The 23315-nt window shown below is 33.2% G+C and overlaps 2 protein-coding genes across 2 annotated transcripts; one reads left to right on the top strand and one right to left on the bottom strand.

Moving 5' to 3' along the window:
- The first annotated feature begins 269 nt into the window (after positions 1–269).
- LOC100255239 (uncharacterized) lies at positions 270–10233 on the top strand. Its single transcript, XM_010662998.3, has 4 exons — positions 270–464; positions 2974–3100; positions 3438–3510; positions 9762–10233. The coding sequence occupies exons 1-4, from the start codon at positions 437–439 to the stop codon at positions 10029–10031; spliced, it is 498 nt and encodes a 165-aa protein (XP_010661300.1). The 5' UTR covers positions 270–436; the 3' UTR covers positions 10032–10233.
- A 208-nt stretch (positions 10234–10441) lies between these two features.
- LOC100854074 (uncharacterized) lies at positions 10442–13599 on the bottom strand. The gene is made up of 4 exons (XM_003633845.4): positions 13437–13599; positions 13282–13335; positions 10958–11027; positions 10442–10875 (listed from the first exon to the last, which is right to left on the bottom strand). The coding sequence occupies exons 1-4, from the start codon at positions 13524–13526 to the stop codon at positions 10826–10828; spliced, it is 264 nt and encodes an 87-aa protein (XP_003633893.2). The 5' UTR covers positions 13527–13599; the 3' UTR covers positions 10442–10825.
- Positions 13600–23315: the final 9716 nt, after the last annotated feature.

The following is a 23315-nucleotide window of genomic DNA, read 5'->3' as shown; positions in this document are numbered from 1 at the left end:
GCCCACAGAACCTAATCCCAAACATGAGGGCGCTCACATCCTACTTTTCACTCCACGTTAATCTGGTACGGGGCCTACGTGTTACCAAATCCGTGGGACTCATGGTCAATGAATCTAAGATCCGCCAATTTTTTTACATTTATCTGCGACAAAATTTTCAAATTCATTACAATTTTTGCACCTTTCCTCCTTCTCCACTAGTAATTGGCCACGTCATCAATGTTAACCTTTCCTCCTTCTCCACTAGTAATTGGCCACGTCATCAATGTTAAAAACATATTGGCCTTTATTATCTGCAGCCGCAGAGAATTCCCCCCTCTATCTTCTTATCTCCTCCTACAAGGCTCGGCAAGGGAGCTTGAGGATTTCAGAATTGGCGAGGCATTGGGATTGAGGTTTTGAATAATCAATACAACGCCGTTATACCCGCCCATCCATGGGACAGGTCTTGGACAAATTTCAAGGTATTATTTCTGTGAAGATTTGGATTTTTCGTCTGTTTGTTTCCCGAGTAACTGGAGGAAAAGAAATTTGGACAGGTCTTGGACAAATTTCAAGGTATTATTTCTGTGAAGATTTGGATTTTTCGTCTGTTTGTTTCCCGAGTAACTAGAGGAAAAGAAAAGAAGGAACACACTAGTAAAACCTTGTTTGTATTTATTTATTTGCTTGGTTCCCGAGCAAATGCGGGGGAAGGGGAGTAATATTTTTGCCTTCTGGATACAGTTAGAATTTCAGTTCTGTGGAATTTGGAAAATATTGCTCTTGCTGTGGAGTTACGTTTTTTTTTTTTGGAATTGGGATCTATTTTATTATACAAATCCGATTCGAGATCCATTAATATGTAAGGCTCTTAGCGTAACTCGGGAAAACGAGAGACAGGTAAGGAAAAGAAGGGAAAATGTTGAGAATTGCTTGAGAGAGGGGAACTCAATGTTCGAGTAATTTTCTTATTTTTATTTTCTTTTCTCTCATTCTTTCAAGATCCAAAATGGGGCTAATCGTCAATTCTATGGTTCTTTTCTTTTTCTCCACTAAGTTCCTTTACTTCTTTTCGGAGTTTTCCTCGTTCTCTTCCCTTGCACCGATTTTATACGTTATCTGATAGTTGTTTGATTGTTCCTAAGTAGGTTCTTCTAAATCTACACTTTAATGAACAATATTCCTGCCCCTTTGATCTTTATATTAGGTTGTTGTTTGGTATTTGGGAAAAATAGATCCTGGAAGCTATTGAAAATCTTTGGTACTAATATTATTGCAGCACAAGAGCATAGCCTTTTTGTTGATAACATCCATTGGCTTCTTCAGAGTGATGGAAAATGGCTGCCTTTTGGGACATGATTTCTTAGGAATAGGCTCAATTTTCCTGCTTTATTTATCCTGACTTATGTATAAATTTCAATTTTATCTTCCCCCAACTTCAATCACAATTATATGCAGTCTATTTCAGGAGTGTGAACCCATTTCTCTTCCTGATTTCATTTTCAGTTGGAATGACCAACTTGCAACATGTTTTGGAATTATTCATTCCTCCTTGCTAAGAATACTGACTATGCTATCGCAATATCATCGATATATTTGAAGTTTTTGAGTGCCTGCTGATACAAGCAATGTCTGGTATCCTTTTTTGATGATGAGGATAGGAATGATAGTTTGCTTGCCAAATTAATGGTAATCACAGTATTGGTTTTAGGCTCTGTTGTCTGACCCAAATCAGTCAAATATGGAGAAGTCTCTTTGATGCATTTGTACAAATCTTGGTACCATAATATTGAGATTAGCTTATCTGTGATCAAATGTTGTTCTCAAACACCTTAGTTTATATTATCCATTGGAGGATATGTTACTCATATGGTACTCTTCTGTAGGATGACTGCTAGCCAACTAGCAAGCCATGTCTTGTGGTTCTTCTAAGGGGGAAATACCTACGAACCATATTCTGAATGAGATCATGGACTGTGAAATTCTTAACCTTTCCTATTTCCCTCTACGGACATAAAGCTGCATTCATGGTCCTTTGGAATGGTTTAGTTATAGTATTCTTTGGCCCTAATGTGACAATGTCTTGGAAAATGTGAAGAATTTGTGAAAATTAAAATAAAGATAGCAAATATGCTTTAGAAATATGAAACAATTTCGATAGCATTTCTATGGTTGAGATCCAAATGGAGTAATCAGTTAGGCCCAACTCCTAAATATTGTTTTAAACAACTCAACTGTTATTTATTTATTTTTTGAACAACTTTATTGAATTATTGTCTAATGTCTTGAAGGGTGGTAGTTAACACTTCCATCAAAAATGCCTCAAAGCATCGTGCGGCTTCCTGGATATTTCAAAATTTTCCATCAGTGGGCAAGTTCCCGGGCATTTGAGGAAGTTCCATCATCTTTCTTTATTTCCTCTTAAAAATAGAGAAAAAAAAAACAGATCTTTCTGATTCCTTTTTGCTTATTTGTTTTTTTTAATGTTATTGAGAACTAAAAATCCTTCCCCAACTATTTAGCTCAGGTTTTATGGAACTAAATATGATACATCAAGGTTTGGGATTATTTAATGACTGGATCTCAACTCTCTTTGTGCCTTGATACATTCTTGGAAGGCCTATTGTTTGCTGGGGAGTGGCCTCCTTCAACCTTAGATGATAATTTTTGGCAGTTAAGATCACTTACCTATTGGTTACATTTGAAAATCATGCTACCAGTTAGTAGCATTTCACAATTCCTTGTATGATATATGGATCAGATGAAGAGGGTAGAAGCACATTCTGTTCTGGTTAATGGACTTATCATTTAAAAAGTTGGCCATCTAAGAAAACTAGGTTAATTTCCTAGTAAGGAGATAATAATCTCATTTAAAAATACTTGTACATAGCCGTGATATATCACATTGGTTCATTAATTTCATATCTTTGATAATCATCCACTTGTTTTAGTATTTAGCATTCTTATTCAGAAGTGCAATGCTCTGCACAGGGAAGGAATGGAGGCAAAGACAGATAAGAAAGATTACTGATAAGGTGTTTGATCATATCAAAAATGATGATGGAAGGGCTAATTTGACATTTGAAGATCTATATATTGCTGTCCTACTTGTGTACAAGTGAGAGGCTTGTCTATTCATTTACTTTGGCTCTACTTCTATTGACTTTTAGAAAGCCAAAAGCTTTTTTTTAGCTCAAGAAGAGCTTTGCTACCTGTTGAGCTTAATTTTGTTAAAAGAGCTTTTGGCTTAAAATTAGGTTAATATGAACGTGTGCATGCACACACAAAAATTCTAAACCTGTATTTTAGCTAATGCAAGAAGCTATTTCTGTTTAATGAAGCTTCTGCAATGCTATTAGTATTTTTTAATTCTATAAAGTTTTATTCCTCATTTCTCTTATTCTTTAGCTTTTTAAAGTTGCATTATTAACCTAAAGTTAATTTTCTGGTTGTAGTGATATGAATAAGAAGTTGCCTGGGCCTCATTTTGATCCCCCCTCCAAAGAGCTAGTCAGAGAAAAAATTCAGGTACTCTATTGATAATCCTATAGACTGATGAAACCCACTAATATTTTGGCGTGGCTTTTATTGCAAAGTAATGTAATTACTCTTTCTTGAAAATTTGTTTAGTTGAATATATTCTTAGGAGTATGATATCAATGGAAAAAAGTTGATTCTTGAGATTGTGAAAAGAAAAGTAATTTAGGGAGGAAGATGAGACTTGGAATATAAGAGATATGCACTTCTTGGTCTTCTCTCAGTATTCTCCAAGAGGCCTTAAGGATTCCACTTCAAGAAATAGAAGGAATCCACCTTGTAACAAAATAACGATTGTAATTGAATTTTCTTTGACTCAAAATTTCTGCCTTCATGGAAAACGAGAATAAATAAACAACAGTGCTCTTGTTCTAAGAAATTCCACTTATAAAACAACAGTTCTCTTGTTCCAATGTGAAATGTATTCAATATGCCTTCTGTAGAAAAGAGATGGAAGAATAAAAGGTTGAAAAATTCTTCTTAAAAATTGTATAGAGACATGTACACACACACATATATATATACACAAAAATCCTAGAACCCAAGTTCAGGACTTTCCCAACTCAATTACAATAAAATCCCTTTGATTATGGGATTGCCTGCCTAATTCTCTATTCAGAATCACATCTTTCCTAATTTCAATTTTCCATTCCCCCTCAAGTTGGGGTGAATAAATGTTTTTCATTTCCAGTTTGGATATGCTTGCTTGAAACTTTGTACCGTTTAAATCTTTTGTGAGTATATTTGCAAGTTGGCGGTTAGTAGATATATAAGGGGTATAAATCAATCCACTGTCTAGTTTCTCTTTGATAAAATGCCTGTTAATTTCTGTATTTCGTTCGATCGTGTTGCACTGGATTATGTGCAATACTGATTGCAGATTTATTGTCATAGTAAAGTCCCATTGGCCTATCCCATTTAATCTTCAACCATAGTAGTTCACAGACTCCTTTGGTCATTGCTCGGAATTCTACTTCTGTGTTGGATCTTGCTACCAAACTCTGTTTCTTGCTTCTCCATATAACCAGATTCCCACCAAGAAATGTGCAATGCCCTCATGTTGAAAGTATGGAGTTAAGACTTGATTATTATTATTATTATTTTTGATAAGTATAATTTGATTTTAGAGTTAAGACTTGATTGAAATAGTCTCTGGCATTATCGGATCAAAACCTCTTGATAGTGACACCAAACTGGTTTTCTACCATGTTATGAAAATTTGGAAGAACAAAACTCGCATCAAATTTGTGTTTAAGTATGAAAATCCAAGAGACCCTCGTAGAATCATCGATAAAAGATACGAACCAATGTGCACTAGATATATTAGAGACAAGGGAAGGACCTCAAATATCACTATGAATTAAATGAAAAGGTTTTGAACTTCTTTTATTAGATGGGAAAGGGTGAACGCTTGTGTTTTAGCAAGTTCACATACATCACAATAGAAGCTCTCAACATTTAATTTATTGAATAGGGAAGGAAACAAAAGCTTAAGAGTTTGAAATGATAAATGTCCAAGCCTATGATGATGAAGCCAATTTTTTTTTTCATTTAAAAGATGGTGCTTTGAAAGGAAAAATACAGATGACTCACTTGGTATCTCAAGGTAGTATAGCCTGTTCTGTTCCTTAGCAAGTCCAATCCTCTTTCCCAAGTCTTGGTCTTGAAATACACAATAAGTAAGAAAAAATGACACAATGCAACCCAAATCTTGTGTAAGCTTTTGTATAGAAACAAGATTAGTGGACACCTTTGGAACATGGAGCACATTTCTGAGTATGAGTGTAGGACTAATTTGGACATCTCCTATACCCGCGACAGAGATTAAGGAACCATCTGCTATGGCTATTTTCCTACTACTTGGACAAGGGTTATAGTTTTTAAATTGGTGTGATGAAATGGGTCATGTGATTTGTGGCACCTGAATCCATAACCCATGATTTGACAAAGATTTCATCCGAGACTTTTAATCCAATGGAAATAGGAAACTTACCTGAAAGTGCAAGTGAGTAGGTGCTTGAAGGTTTCTCAAGAGATCCCAACAAAACTCTTATTTTTTCAATCTCCTCCTGATTGAATCTGCCTTGTTCCAGGGATTTTTCTTCATCTGGCTGAGTAGAGGACAAGTTTGCTTGCCCATTATTCCTCTATTGTCCTCCATTGTAACCCCACTCTTTGCTAGATGTAGTTGGGGTTTACCGTGAAGTTTCCAACATTTTTCTTGTGTATGTCTAGGTTTTTGACAGTGAGTGCACCATAAGTTGTCCTTGTTATCACGGTTTGAAGCCTTTGACTGATCAATCCTTTTGTTATTCGCAATGCTAGCCTTATGATCATTGCCTTTGTTAGCAACCATAGCTGAGCCTTCCATATTCTAAGATTCAAGCATGCCACTCTTTGCTAGATGTAGTTGGGGCTTACCATGAAGTTTCCAACATTTTTCTTGTGTGTGTCTAGGTTTTTGACAGTGAGTGCACCATAAGTTATCCCTGTTATCACGGTTTGAAGCCTTTGACCGATCAATCCTTTTGTTATCAGTAGTGCTAGCCTTATGATCTCATTGCCTTTGTTAACTACCATAGTCGAGCCTTCCATATTTTGAGGTTTAAGCATGCCACTTCTCCTGCTTTCTTTTGCTCGAATAATGGAGATAGTCTCATTCAAAGTTGGAAGCTCTTTGCTAAGTATTTGAACTCAAACTTGGTTAAACTCAGCATTGAAACCAATTAAGAAATCATAGACTTGATCCTTTTTGATATGGTTCTTTAGGATTGTTGCATCCTCAGGGCATTTTGTCTCAATACAACGATAGTGGTCAAGTTGTTGCCATAGGTTTTTCAACATATTGGCTTGCTCTGTAACTGTCTTGTTTCCCTATTTAGTTGCTCCGGTCTTAACTTTTATTTCGTACACTTGGGCTGCATCTAATGCCTTTGAGTATGTTTGATGAATTGCATCCCAGATGTCTTTAGCAGTTGTCAAGAACATACAAGTGTCACTAATGTCAGGCGTCATAGAGTTCCACAACCATGCCATAATCATTGAGTCTTGTTCATCCCAGCCATCAAACCAAGGATCTCCTCTACTTGGTCCAGTTCCGAGAAGGTGACTTACTTTTCTGTTTCCCTTCAGAAAGGTACAAATAAGTTGTGACCATTTAGATAATTCTCCCGTGTTATGAGTGGTAATCACTCCTTCAGAAGGATTGGTGAAGGCAATAGTTAGTGATACCACATGCATTTTTCCATTTTTTTTTTTGGAGGAAATAAAACAAGCCTTTTTAAAAACTCCACTTTCTTTTTTTTCTTTTTTCTTTTTTTAAAAAAAGAGAAGAATAAACCTGGGGGTTTAAATAGCACGCATGGTGGGGATCCTAAGCGAGGAGAAATTGACCATGGTGTGAGGAAATGATGATAAGGTTGTTTGTGGTGTGAGTTTGAGACAAAGGTAGCACAAGGAAAAAACCGATGATGAGGGGCGACAACGAGGGTTTTGATGACGACTTGATTAGTAATGTGACGACGATGGTGAAATTTCACCAGCGCAAGGAGATCGAAGGCTCATAAAACGAGAGAGATCAACGTGGCCTAAGAAGACGAGCAAAGTCGAGGTGGCTAGGGCTTGCAAGAGTGCTATTGAGTTTGTCTGCAAGTAGTGTGATGCTTGCGAGAAGTTTGTAAAGATGCGAAGCCGAGAACACGATCTTGATTTCGCGATGAGTTTGCAAGGACGTCGATGGTGTGAGGTTGACGGCTATAGTATGATGGCAACGACTACTCTATTCACCTCCTGTGTTTGCTACAATTGCTCAACTCGGATAAGAGAAGATTTTGAGGTTGACAATGAAGGTCGATTTTGGTCTTCAATTTGGAAAATGAAGGTCAAAAAAGAAAAGCTTCTCTTCCTAGATTTACGAGCCTAGGCTCTGATACCATATAGAAGAGAGATTGAAGAATAAAAGGTTGAAAAATTCTTCTTCTTAAAAATTGTATAGAGACATGTACACATATATATACAAAAATCCTAGAACCTAAATTAGGGACTTTCCTAACTCAAGTACAATAAAATCCCTCTGATTACAGGATTGCCTAATTCTCTATTTAGAATCACATCTTTCCTAATTTCAATCTTCCACACCTTTTTACAATCTCAAAGTCTCTTCTTCACGCATGTTTAAAATTTCCCTATAGGATTGGTATAAAAGGTACTATAAAATAGAAAAATCTTTTAATGGTCTTAAAATTTCAGAATTGCCACCCTTGGCCAATAAAATTCGCATGGCATCTATCAGGACTGTGGACCCATGTCACATCCACACATACTTGAAAGCTGATAATCTTGCATCATTTTTCATAGAGGACCTGTATCCTGTTGAAACCCTGATGTAGCTTGTTATATAGACCAATCAGACTACACAGTTTGCCCAATTTCAAATGAAATCTTGCCTATCAACCAAAGAAGTGAAGAAGAAAAATGTTGTCTTTGTTGATAATTTGCTTCTGCCTATGATCATGAATCTATGAACGATAGGTCCTGGTCTTGTCATTGTCATCATTATTCTAAATGCTGTTGTCATCTTCACTATCATCATAGTCATCGTAATTTCCTCATCCCTGCCATCTAGGATTAAATAGGGTCCTATCTTCCCATCTTCCCATCTTTTAAATCTATAGGTCCCATTCCCATTTAAGCACGAATTAGAATCTTTTTACCTATTTCCAAAATTTATCCTTCTAAAACCTCTAAACAACTCATGTTGGCAGCTTCTTTTTTTAAATAGACAACAACTTGCACTTATGTCCTTGCTAGTTTTTTACTCAACCGTTACTAAATTCTCCTTTAAAAACGATAATTAGAAGAGTTAAATATACTTGTTCCGTTACTGCAATTGTGCATAAATAACATTTATTCTGCTAGGTCAAGACTGTTGGTGCAATTTGATGTTTTGATTTTTGGCCTGAAGCAAGGATTATGAGATTAACAATAACAACTTGGAGTAAAGAGTTTCTGAAGGTTTGAAGGTTCTGTTGTCTTGTTATTCCACATTTCTGTTCCAGATTGAGTATTTTGAGTCTCAAATATCTTTGATAAGTCTGATATTGATGGGTTTGAAAGACTCATTTAGTAGTAAGAAATATGACGGAAAGCTACCGTACCTGGTAAGGCCAGTACCTCTACCATGAATTATGAATTATTGGAAAAACTAGGGAAAATATGGTTACACAAATGAGCTGCATTTGAAAAATACTAAAGTAGCCTTAATGAGTGCTGAGCTATGTGAGATTGTCATTTAGACCTTCATTTTGATCAAGAAAGTCTAAGGGAAATGATATGGGAAAGAAAAAGGAGAAGAAAAAAATTGTGAAGACAATGAAAATTAGATTTGAACTCAATAAATTCTTTCTCCAATCCTTCTACATTTTTTTTTTTTTATATAAGAGTGAAGAATTAGAAAATATAGATCTATCTAGGAAAATTTTCAAAATATAGTTCTCTAAAATAAGTTTGAGAATTGTTCTTAAAAACAATTATCAATTGTTTTTAGGTATAAAATTTTGTTTGATATCTCAAATATGAAAAGTAATTTTTTTGACTTGTTTTTATGATAGTACTTCACACTTATGTACAGTACAAAAGTTTTTTAAAATTATTCTCTATATTTTTAATTATTACTTAAAATACTGTACAAAAAATAATTGAAATTAACTAAAATTTGTTTTAAAAAACTATCTGTTTTAAGAACAAAGTTACCAAAAATTGTTGTTAAGTTTGTTAAACATGTTCTTTTAAGAATAGTTTCCAAATACGCCCAATAGTTTTTGCTGCAGTTCATTTTTCTTCGTCTATCCACAGCAAACCAAATAAGAGAATTAGGATTCCTTAATATTTCTTCCATCATCGTTTTCCTGGGACTTTCTGAGATCTACATGGAGCCTTAGGGTGGGTAGGGAGGCATTTTTTAAAGTAAAGTGTAGCAGCCTTGTCGTGAACTGGAGCTAAACCACAGCTTTTCATTGTCTAGTGCATGATGATTTTGTCACTAATGACAGCCAAGAGTGCATAATGAATACCCATGACACTACCTGTAGTGTCCGGTCTTTACATGAGTGTGAACCTCCTGTTTTATGATTTGATGATTCCAAATTGAAGGAAAAAACAATGAGTGAACAGTGTTTTTTCTTCCCTTTGGCTTCTATGATTCATCAACAAAAGGATAAATAAGTAGATTGTTCATCTTGCAGGAGTGTGATATCAACTTGGATGGAGAAATTGATCGTGTAGAATTTGGGGCATTTATTCAGAAGCTAACAGTTGACACATTCATCACGGTTAGTCAGGGGTTACTTGTTACTTTGGTTGTGGCACCAACAGTTGCAGTCGCGACAAAGAGGGCAACTGAGGGAGTCCCAGGAGTGGGGAAGGTGGTGCAGCGGTTACCCAATTCAGTTTATGCATCCCTCATCACTCTTGCAATTGTGCTGTTCCAGAGATCAAGCTACGAGGTGGTGTAGATTGGTTTGTTTCTTTTTAGTTGAATTTTATGTTTGTGTGACTAATGTTTGTTTCCAGTTAAAATTTATATTGCATACCAGATACTTGCACCCTGGTAGTTGTGTATACAAGCTTATAATGATGTAATTCTCTGTGGCTGTGTGCTATTCATGAATAAATGCTTCCGATATTACTAATATTATTATTATTATTATTATCATATTTAGTGGAGCATAAAATGGGCTCAAATGGTAAGCGCTCACTTTTAGAAAAATGGGCAACTTAGCATGTTAGCTTTGGTTATAACACCCAAGAGATACCACAGATACTGTTATTTGTGCCTCCCAAGTTCGGGTATGAGGTCGATTGAATGATGAGAAAACCTGGAAATACAAAGTCACCAGGCATTTGAGGGCAATTATTAAACTGATTTTGCTCAAAAATTGCTTGTTCATCCATATCCATCGTTTTAATAAGAAAGTCTGATAAGACATTGTATATGTTGACATTCCCAGGACAACTGAGCAGTCAGAATTAGAGAATGCATAACCAGGATTCAAATAAGCACAACCACATCAAGGGCAAGAAAGCTTCCCATTCAGCATAGACAGACTGATCTTTGGTATGGAAACTATTCTAAAACACTCAGCTCTTCCCCTGTTGATCACCCAAGTCCACCAGACCTGCAAGCTGGTAAATCGTTGTACTGGAAAATAAGAATCATTTACACTGGCTCTATTTTCATTCATCTAAACACCTGGTGAGAGCGTAGCCCACACAATATTTCCAGAGGTGAAATGGCTGGTTGGTGATATTATGGTGAATTCAGCTTTTGTAGCTTAGCTTTGGCCGAATTAAGTTGCTCTGTCCAACGAATTAAGTGAAAAGCATCGTTATAATTTATACATGGAAAAAGAATGTAGGAGGTGCAGGTGGAGTTTCTTACTCTGTTCAGAAGCTGTAGCTTTCTGGATGGTCGTGCGGAAGAAGAGATTCCCATTTTTCTGGTATACATTCTGTGATCAACAGAAGGGAAAATAAAACAATAAATAAATAAAAAAGAAGTTATTTTCCATGGAACAGCAATCCTCTGGATCTATACTACTATTAGAAGTCAATAGCTGTAAATTGTAAAAAGGTTGTCCAAATAAAAACACCCCCATAAAAATAATGAAAATCCTAGAAAACTAATAACCAGGGCTCATCAAACTAAAAAACTTGATAAGCATGGCCCATCCTATAAAATTAGAATCCTTTCCCATTCAAAGCAGGATGGTAGAATTACTAATTTCCATCACCTAGGAACAAGAACATGCACAAGATCAAATAGAAAACAAAGGCATTACTCAAAATGACTCAGGAAAGCAACCCTCTATTGTTGGGTAGGGCCTAAGAGATACCCAAAATAACCATCCAAGAAAACGATGCATGGGGCTCAAGGGTGTTAAGTCCCCTCGGTTTGGGGGACTTTTCTTTTTCTACTTGCTTATGATAGGTGAGATAAGAATGAATATATTAATAATGGCGCCAAGTGAAAAAGTGGTGAAAATTCATGCATACATGCTATATCCAAGTCATGCTAAAATGAGAAAAAAAATTAAAAGGAAAAACAACCAAACCCTTTTAATTACCCCCACTCCAAAGCTATCTAAAAAAGTTGATAAAAGAAAGACTAACATTCCCCACCCCTTTCTAAGCCACAAGAATAAAGCCTTTAGAAACAAGTTATGCACAACCAAAACTGACATCTCCACTCCTTCAAAAGTTCTCCTGTTGTGCTCTTTCTATATGGACCAAGATCAATGCAAAGGGTCTCAAGCTCCCAGGCACCTTGCAGTTACCACAAATGAATAAGCTACCCCAGCTAAGCAGTGTCTCTCTGACTGAGGGGGAAGAATTCAAGACACCCCCAATGGGGAGAAAACCATAGACCACAAATTTAAAAACCTGCTTACAAAGAACAAGGACATGCCATACATACTACAGGGGCAACACCAATTAATCATATCCTGACCTCTCTTCATAAGCTGATTGATTCTAAAGATCTTTTGCCCAGTCACCTCCCAAACCAAAAAGAAAGACATCACCCTGGATGGCACCCAATGTTTCAAAATCTCTTTAGCTGAGAAGGTTGAGAAATTGCCAGAGTCTTTTGTGGCATCCACAATGCCACTTACCACAGAGTACAGCAACTCCAACAAGCAATCACAGGAGCCACCTCCTAGTCTACAATGGCACCATATGAGCCTAGGATTCCAAAAACTACACTATGAGTCTCGTTAAGAAACCATAGAGTTAGACTAAACAATGTGTGAGGAAGATCTATTTCAGGGCTTTCAGCACACTGAGATATTGATGGTGGTGATATTTAGTTTCATTTTCCTCTTTTAAGGTGCAACTATTATACTCCCTGTTTCTTTGGGCTGCACCTCTTTTCTGGAACCTTTAGTTCTCTTGGTGTATTTCCTAAAAAATTCCTCCTAAATCTAGGAGATTAGGATTCAGAGTACCAACTTCCACCTTGTTATTGGCCTCTGGTGTCTGTCCACTCTCTGCTATGGCAAACAACGGATGAAAAGTATCCAACCATCCAACACTTAGCTCTCTTATCACAACAGATAACATGTTTTTGCTTGTCACAGCCGCTTAATTCTGTGGGATCTATAAAGAGGTCTAGGTCATGGATATAGCAACATCCTTAATGATTAACCTAACTTTGATGTCAATTACAGGGTCTTTGGGCCTTACCACAGCTTTTTTCTTCTTAACCAAATGAAAAACCTATGAACACACCTTAGACTTAGAAGAGAGCCCAATGCTGAAAATGCAATCAATGAAACTAGAGTCTTGCTTTTTTCCACCCACTTTTTCCTTATTGTGTCTCATGCTTTCACTTAATTACAGAAAATTACACAATCTGTGCACATTATTTTTTATCAGAACTCATGAAATTCCATACAAGCCCAAGTTAGGTTTTCAATTCAAGAATTCTATGAACAAGTCATTTGGGGATTCCTATAAATGAAATTCAAGAAAACCCAAGTTCTATTTTTTCAATTTGAAGCATTTTTAACACCCGGGTTCTGTCTTTTCCTCTTTCTTACCTATCTATTAAAAAAGGAAAAATACAAGTCTCTTCTATTTGAAGATTTTCAACATCTTCTTGAAGAAGCAATCATAATAAGAAAAATCTTCTGGTGTTCGTCGACAACAACAAATTAAGAAAAAAAATTGAAATGGGTACTTATCAAAACTGCATAATAGGCTTACCCTGGAGGTGGGAAGATTACTAAGCTCTCCAATAGCAGTCTCATGGCTTCTTATCTGAAAAATGCCGATAACAATCATCCTCATCATTTATCATCTATCTTTATGTATAGAGAGATAAGATAATAAGGAAAAATGAAAAACAGAGAGAATCATGCCTGCATGAGGAAGTGGAGTTTGGGATCTGAAGCAGTGGGCGAGGAGACTGCGGGAGAAGGCGATGAAGCAGAAGCCGCCTCCATTGGCATAGAATGAGGCTGAGAGTTGGGCTCCCAAAGCCCACGTCCCCTTCAAAATTGATGGAAAAAAATGGTAGGGGTAAAAGTGTATTTTCACTTGTCAGCAAACCTAACAAAAAATCCTGATACAAGGGTATATTAGACGGGATGATACTACTTGAGAGTAAATATCCACATGCTTATCATATGCTCTAACTAATAATCCTAACAAGAAACTTATATTAAAGGATTTATATTATATTGCTTTAAAAAACGTTTAGAAATTAAATTGTAATTTCCTCATTATTATTATTATTATTATTCATTAATTTTTTATATCCTTTAAGTATATTCAAATTATATCAACCGTCAATTTCGTATTTGTTTTGGCATATATGTTATTTCTTTTAATAAAACAATTTGAATATGTGTATTATTACTTGTTTTAACATTTTCTAAAGTTTATTTTAATATATTTACAAGTTTTGATTAATTTTTGTTTTGGCATACTTTTATGCTAGGCTAATTTTGTTTTGAAAAATTTTGGTATTAATTGACTTAATTTTTATATTTCAAATTATTTTTGAAAATTAATAAACTCGTTAAAAAGTCAACATTGAATAAATTAATTGATAAGTATAATGGCCATCTATAATGAAACTACATTAGTTGGAATATAAGTCGAAACATCTTCCTATTGGGTGCAACTATTAGTAAAGCAATCATACTTCCTTCAACTAATGTATTTATTACAATTTTTTCTACATAATTATTGCAATTGGAATACTATTATTACTCCAAAGAAATCAATTTCCTTTTTTTTTTTTAAAAAAAAAAAAAAGTCAAAGATTTTTCTTATTCCTCTATAATTTTCATGTATGTGAATGTTGGAAAGTGTTTTAATTCTATTTTTAAGTCAATTGGAAAGTCATTGATAGTTTCTAATAGAAAATATTCTTATAAGGGAGTTTCCTATTATTTAAAAGGAAACATCCTATTGTGAAATATTTTGTTAGAATAGGCATCTTTGACAATTATACAATTAGTTTTCTATATGGAATCTTGTTATTTAAGAAAAAAATATAAGAAGAGATTTTGACCAAAAAAAGTGAGTCTATTTTTTTTGGGTATATTGGGATTTGAGAGTTCTAGGGTTGTACTCTCCTTGAATAATAATGAAAGTTCTTCTTTATCTTTGCCTATGGATGTAGCCTTTAGGTCAAATCACATAACTTGTGTGCTTTGTGTGTTTTTTTGTCCTTGTTCTCTTATTCTTTTCTCCCAATTATTATTCTTTGTCATGGTTTTTCACAACAAATTGGTATCAAAGTATAGGTTATTAGACCTGGAATGGAAACAAAGTTTAAGGTTGAGAAGTTTGATGAAAGAAATTTTGGTTTATGACGTGTTAAGATGCGTGCCTCATTAGTTCAATAGGGGTTGTCCAAAGCATTGAAAGGTAAAGAGGTTCAACTAACAATGATGTTTAATGAAAAGAAGGATGAACTTATGAAGAAAGTGTAGTGTTATTCTATTGTACTTGGGTAATAAGGTACTTCATGAGGCTGTGAAAGAAAATACGATTGTCAAGTTATGGTTGAAGTTGGAAAGTCTATATATAACAAGGTCTATTACAAATGGATTGTATTTGAAGAAGTGATTGTTCACTCTCCAAATTAAAGAAGGTACATCCATTAAAGGTCACCTTAATAAGTTTAATAAAATTGTTATGGATTTGAGGAATATTGATGTTAAGAATTAATGATGAAAACCAAGCCATAATTTTGATGTATTCCCTACCAAATTCTTATGAGCACTTTCTGGATACCACAATGCATGCTAGAGACACTCTCTCCATAAAGGATGTTAGAGTAGCCTTGAACTCAAAGGAGTTGAAGAAGAGGATGTCTGAGAGTAGAGAAGGTGACTCAAGTGAAGGTTTGGTGGCTAGAAGGAGAATAGGAAAGAAAAATAACAATATAAAAAGTCGATCTAGATCTAAATCAAAGTTAAGGGAAAACGACTAGTGTTTCAATTGCAACAAAGAAAGGAACTATGTGAAAATTTGTTTAAATCGTAAAGGAAAAGAAAAAGAGAAAACTTCTAATTTTGGTGATGCAGTAGTTGCATAGGTGATGAGTTCTTATTAATATTGTAGATGTCCTTTCGATTCTTGTTAATAACTCAGATGAAGATTGAACTCTTCATTTAGGGTGCACCTATCATATGTCTCCCAATAGGGATTGGTTCAATACTTACCAACTTATAGATGGTGGGAAAGGTCTCATGGGACACAATGTAACCTGTAAGATTGTTGGAATAAGCATAATTCTAATTAAGATGCATGATGGCATTGTAAGGACATTAACTAATGTAAGTCATGTTCTAGAGTTGAAGAAATTTTTTATTTCTCACTTGACTCCAATGGATGCACATATAAGGCTAGAGGTGGAGTTTTGAGGATTTCAAAGGGTGATCTTGTTGTGATGAAAGGAAAGAAAATTAATAATCTTTATACATTGCAAGGTAGCATGGTTATTAGTGTAATCGTATTTTTAATCCCAAAACTAATTTCAAAGACTACCAAATTATAGCATATGTGGCTTGGGCATATAAGTGAGAAAGGATTGACAATCTTGAGCAAATAAGGTTTGCTTGGTGGATAGAAAATGGGAGAACTAGGTTTTTGTAAGCATCATGTGTTTGGGAAACAATACAGGGTTAAATTCAATGTAGGTGTTCATAGGACTAAAGGTACTTTGGATTAAATCCATCCAGATCTTTAAGGCCCTTCTCAAGTTGTATTACATGGTGGTAGTGGAAAATATATGTTGACCTTTATTGATGATTACTCTAGAAAGGTCTAGGTATATATCTTGAAACATAAGATTGATGTCTTTGGAAAGTTCAAGCTTTGAAAAACTATAATTGAGAAGCAAACAATGAAACAAATCAAGCACTTGAGAATTAACAATGATAAGGAATTCTATGAAAAAGAGTTCAATGAGTTTTGCAAGAATGAAGGTATTGTGAGATATCGCACAGTTAGACATACTCACAAGCAAAATAGTACTGCAGAATGGATGAATAGAACTCTTTTAAAGAGTGCATAGTGCATGTTTTCAAATGCAGGGTTGTCAAAGGAATTTTGAGCCAAAGTGGTAAATTTAACTTATTATCTTATAAATAAATCCCTTCAATCAATTATAAGACTCCTAAAAAGGTATAGTTTAGTTCTCTTTCTAATTATAGTGATTTAAGAATTTTTTGTTGTCTTGCTTATGTTCATGTGAATTGAGGTAAATTGGAACCAAGGGCAAAGAAATGCGTATTTTTAGGATATGTAGATGAAGTGAAAAGGTATAGGTTATGGTGTCTAGATTCAATATTCTCCAAATTTCTTATTAGTAAGGATGTGACTTTTAATGAGTCTCCATTGTTGAGTCTTAGAAATGAGAAATTTGATGTAGAAAACAGCCCTGATATGAGATAAAAGGTGGAGTTTGTGCCTAAAGCTTCAAGAACCATAGAAAGAACAATTCACTAAACCCCAAGGAGGAAAAGGTGCAATATCTTGATGATAAAGAAAATGCAACATAAAACAACAATATTATTTGATCAGAGATATAATAAGAAGGCAAATTAAACCACTCTAGAGGTATGCTTATGTGGATTTGGTTGCTTATGCATTTAATGTGGCAAAGAATATTGAAAATGAGGAACCCATACTTATAATGAAGTCACCACTAGTAGAGAGTCCACACAGTGGATTGTTGCTATGAATGCGAAGATTGAATCACTTCAAGAGAACCATACTTGGTAACTGAGTGGCCTAAAGATTAAAAATTATTGGTTGTAAATGGGTCTTCAAAAGAAAAGAAGGAATTCATGAAGTGAAGAATGTGTTGGGAACCCTAGATTACTCTGTTCCCATGCCCTAGATCTCATAAGGTGCATGCATCTATCCTAGGTATCTCTAAATCTATTGCAATGGAATAAAATGACAATAAAAATCATTAATAACTATAGATATAGAGATTTGAAACTCATACTTGTGATCTAAATGTTATTAGATCAAAATCTATCTTATAAAGAACATGCATGGAAAAACTGGAGTGTCTTTTCTCATGTTATTGCCCACATGCGTGTCCCATGCGATTCCCGTGCACGTTGCAATCATAATCATCATGTCCTATAAGATTGCATAATCAACTTTTACACTAATGTTGGGGATTGACTCTGATACCATTTGTAATTCTTGACATACTTAAATAGATATTACTTAATTGAGGCCTAAGGCCCTTTACTACTTTCAAATACACACACACGTGCACACACACATATATCATTCTAACTAATATGAAATGTCACAATCATCTTCTTATATACACAAACACGATGTACTTGTCCTATCATATGAGATTATGGGTTCAAATAGAAAGACACCCCCTTATGGGACCATACAAGGTCTAACACCAAAGTAAGGGAATTGAGTCCTACATAGGGTTAGAGATTGACTTTGATACTATTTTTAACTATTTACTTTCTCTTATATAAATATTGTTCATTGTAAGTCAAGACTCTTGTAGCTATAAAATTCATCTACACAATTATAGTATCTTACTATATATTATTAAAACATTGAATCTTGTTTATATGTTAGAAATTTTGTTCCTGTTAATATTTAGCCATAGAAGTCTTTTTAGATAGTGACTTGCTCTCCATTGAAGATCAAGGATTGTTGTTTATCCAACTAGGAACTCACAAGTATATCTAAAAAGGTTTGACTTGTGGCATATAAGGCTTCTTTGAGGTATAAAAGGTTCGGTATCATTTTTGAACTTAAAATGATTTTTTAAAAGAAGCAAGGGTCACTCAAAGCGGTCATCCCGCTCAAGTAGTAAAGACTACTCAAGCAGAGCGCTCAAGGGGGTCATGACAATCCTGTCGAGTTTTAAAACAAATTTTGGATGAATTTCACTCAAACTCTAATTTGGAAACTTAAGATACCGGGACTCTATTGGCTTGTGCTTATATATACCTCTCTAATAACCCCTTGAGGATTAGAAATTTGGGCAAGGAGATTTGAGATATATAGTTGAGAGATCTTTCATTCCTTGGAAAGGATCTCTTTGAGAAAGCCTAAAGTGCCACATCATTCCCGATCTCTTATTTAAGGATTTGATCTTTGAATTTTGGGTTGAAAAACTTAATCCCTTCAGAGTGGTCGAAGAATCTACTAGGGAGCTACAAGGAGTTGCTACGTTATAGACTTGGATCAAGTTGTAGATGTTGGAGAGTAAATCTTTAGGGTAAAGCGACCAGATAAATTTGTGTAACTTGATTTCAAATAGTGGATTTAGATTGGTAGCAAATAGTGAATTTAGATTGGTAAGTCTTAGATCTTGTAATTTTTTATCTCCATAGCTTGTGAGTGTTTTCCACATAAAAATCTTGTGTCTCATTGCATATTTTTTATTACTGTTTATATTCTAGTTGATGATATTGATAAACTTTTTTATTGATTGGTTCGTTTGTTATTGAGGTTGTTGGGTTGGTTATCTTGGAGGTTATGATTGTTATACCTATAACTAATTATTGTTTTTCTTAACACCTCTCAGGATATATTTAAGATGTTAACAATTATATTATTATCATCCACTACAAGGAAAAAAGAAGACAATGACAAGGGTCATCTTTGTTAAATGATAACTAATTTAAAAAGAGTCATCTTTTAGGTAGTCATAAATTGGGGGTCATTTTTTTACTATTGTTTCAAGTCATTTTTTCTTAATGATGTTTATTCTTTCAAGTCATCTTTTGATAATAATGTCAATTTTTCACTATCATTATTTCATTTATTAATTGTTTATTTCGATAATCTTTTCTTAATAATATTTATTTCTTCCCATCGTCTACTCTTACTAATGTCTATTTTGACCTATCATTATTATTCATTGATAACTATTTTCACTCTTACACAATAGTTTTTTCTCAATCATTAGAATTATATAATGACTATTTTGAAAATGTTCATCTGTGCTTATGTTTTATGCATTTGCTAATAACTATGAAAAATTATGATAAAAAAGTAAATTATAAATAAAAATGCTATTAGAACCTATTGCAATGCTATTGGAGACTTGTTACAATGCTATTGCGAACTTGTCTTCAATTGTGGTAGATTACTCCTCTTTTTAATTTAACTAAATATCATATGATGATGAGAAGAAAAAACAATCAACTATTGAACATTGAAAATTTTTTAAAACAAACAATACATATGAGTAAATAATAATAAATTTACAAAATTTATAGCTCATGGTTTGCAATTATAGTATTTTGAATGTACAAAACATATCCACATATAACAAAAGGATTGATCTATAAACAAATTTAAAAAATCTCTTGTAGCCCATGATTTTGTTTGATAAACAATCTACTTTGCACGACATACGAAACCTATGACTTTCAATGACACCAAGAATTTGCTAGGTAATTCTTTGTATTATCAAGGAAGTAATGCAATTTAAAACAATAATAAAGGAAAAGAATAACATTATCAATTATATAAAAGAAAAGAGTTAATAGAAAACTCACTAAGTTTTTTGGAATAAGGATAAAACTTTCATTACAGTCTTCAATTTGTTATATTTAACAATTTAAAACACATATTAAAGTTTTATCTTTCAATTGTTCAACACAACTTTATCATTTCTATTAAAAAAATCTCCATAATAAAGTTTGCACTATTTTAAATATAATTAATGCAACCAATTACCCTCCAAGATTGCACCCTTAGCCATAAGCATATATTGAATTCAAATAAGACATGTACAACTATTTAACAAAAAGAAAATGGAAAATGAAAATCTAGAAGGTGTTTGTAAAAAAATAGATAATATAAATGTAAGAAATTAGAAAGATTAATTAACATACCTCTTGAGGGTACCATTGTTAAGTATCAATTTATTTACAAATGATACCCATTGAGATCTTATTTGATCAATCTCTCCTTGAGAATATGTTTGACGACCTTTAAACTATCAAAAGTTAAAACCAAGGTTTGAAATATCGGTAAACATGGATGTATCGATACTTAGATTTTAAGAATATATCAGAAATATTAGAAAAATATTAGTAGATATTTTGACAAAAATATCGATAAAACAGAAATAATTCAAAAATCATGAAAATGCTTAGAAAACTTTTAAAAATGATAAAAATAAGTAAGAATACACATATTAAAATTATTTTGTAACTGTAATTAGCATAAAATAATATTTATCAAATTTTATAAAAAAAAAAAATTAGCTTAAATTTCTTTAATATATTTATATTCATTTATTTTAAAATTTTAAAAATACTTTTATTAAAACATGTTTTATTACATTTTAAATAAAAAATTAAATTGACCTATATAAAATATTTTATTTGAGATTTAATTTCTAAAATTTTATTACAAATATGTGGTGATAACTTTTTCTATTAACATTAATTTATTTAAATAATTAAAGTTATTAATAATTTATCTTATCAAATTAATTTTAATTTATAAAATATTTGGACTTCATTAATTTTTTTTATTGTAGCAATTTTGTAGTAAAATTATATTTTTAATATTTTAAAATAAAAACATTTAAAATTAAAAGGATAAATGAAAAAAATTAAGAGTCAAGTGATAGTAATTTTTAAAAATAGGATTAATGAGATAAATATGAAAAGTAGTTAAAAATAAAAGGATAATATAAAATAAAATGATAATGTAAATTTAAAATAAAAGAAAATTAAAAATGAATAATTAAAAAATAAAAAAGGACATATATGTAATTTCAAAAAATTGCAGATTTTTTTAGACCTCCCTTTGCCCACACGTGCGTCGCTCCCACACCCAAAATTTCGTTGAAATTTTGCTACAAAACCGAAATTTTGCCAATATATCAACGATTTTTGGCCGATTTTTCTCTCAATTGATTATCGGTGCCCAAAATCATTTCGACCACTGTCGATAATTGATTTTTCACTGATATTTCGATGAGAAAAAAACCGATTTTTCAAACCTTGGTTAAAACACAAATTATTATTTCAATTATTTAGTATGAATTTAAAAAAAAAAAATCATAATTTTCATTAGGTACAAACCTTTGATATAATAAGGGTTGGATCATCAATAATTTCCTTTATGTACCTCATGACAAAGTACCTGCATTCTATAACACCTTCTTGCCTTGGACACTAGCATAAGTATAATAGTATGTCATTTAAATTAATGTCATGCATTTACCTAATCATGAATGTGTTAAAAAAATAAAAAAACAATCTAACTCACTAGAACAAGTCTCCAATCAAGTTCCCTCTTAGTTGGTTTTTTTCTTTGACGTGCATAGATTCTAGGTTCCCTACATTAACAAAAATTAATACAATTGGAATTTTGTAAATTGTATTTATGTATAGAAAGAAATGAATTTATTTAATAATAATCTCCTTGAGATCTTCACATGGTTCTTGCATTAGTGGGTTTAGGTAGTATGAAGTCATTGTTTTAGGTTCAACAACTACTAAGACCCAATGAAACCTTTAACATTACAAACACAGAAGTTAAAACCAATAAAAAAAATATATCATAGTCATAGTCCCCATAACATTGATATATTGAAGAACTTACTTTGGATTATATGGGATAAAAATATAATCAACTTGCTTTGATCTTATCAATATTTCTACAATAAATCGTGCTATGTTTTCATTTTGGTATGATTTTGATTCAGCTTTGGAGACTATTGTAGGATTGGCAAAAGCAATATGTTCTCTCATTCCTGAAGCTACCAATTGTCCATACAAGCTCCTAATGAAACACAACACAATATATATAAGGAAAAAAATATTGAAATTTTTCAATAAATAAAAGAAAGTAAATGTAAAAGTCTCTCACCACATAAAGAATAAGATGCAATTTGCAAACAATTCTTGAAATGATATCATTCTCTCTATATCTTCTCTCATTATGAAGGTCTTAAAACCTATCCCAAAAAGCTCTATGGGGAAGTATACCTCAATTGTGTTACCATCCTTCAACATAAGTGAGACTAGCAAAGCAAATTTTTTTTATATCTTGTGGGTTTTCAAGATTTGATTTCATGAAACCTTTTACAACTCTCTTCCTTTTCTTCTCTTTCATTGAGTCCTACAAAATAATGGAGCAAGATAAAAATAACAATAGTTAAAAAATTAATAATAAATACATATATATTTTTATTGTTTATAAAAGGATATGAGAAAATACATACTTGGCCAAATATCACAAGATGAGTTGGCAATTGCATATGGTAGCCAATTGCCTCCCTAACAATACTCATTTGTCTAGGAATTGGGAAAGAAAATTAGGCATTTGGTTGACAAGATTTCTAAACATGTAAAGGAAGCATGGGATATTCTTCAAGTCACTTATGAAGGTAAGTCTTCTATAAAGATTTCTAAACTACAAATGCTTGCTACTAAGTTTGAGAATATTAGGATGCATGAAAATCAAACTTTTTCTTCCTTTTATTTTGAATTAAGTGATATTGTTAATGTCTTGTTTAACCTTAGAGAACCTATTCCATATTCAAAGGTGGTTAGAAAAATATTGAGATCTCTTCTAGAAAGATTTAGACCTAAAGTAACTGTCATAGAGGAAAGCAAGGATATCAATTCCATGACAGTTGATAAACTTATAGGCTCCATTCAAATATATGAGATGACCCTACCTAATTCCCAAAAGCCTAAAGACCTCGCCTTTAAGGATTCTGAGAATGAGGAGAAAAATATTGAAATGACATA

The sequence above is a fragment of the Vitis vinifera genome, chromosome 15 (genome assembly GCF_030704535.1).
Source record: "Vitis vinifera cultivar Pinot Noir 40024 chromosome 15, ASM3070453v1".
NCBI lineage: Eukaryota > Viridiplantae > Streptophyta > Magnoliopsida > Vitales > Vitaceae > Vitis > Vitis vinifera.
Note: the sequence above shows the minus strand (reverse complement) of the source record. Positions and strands in the feature narration are given on the sequence as shown.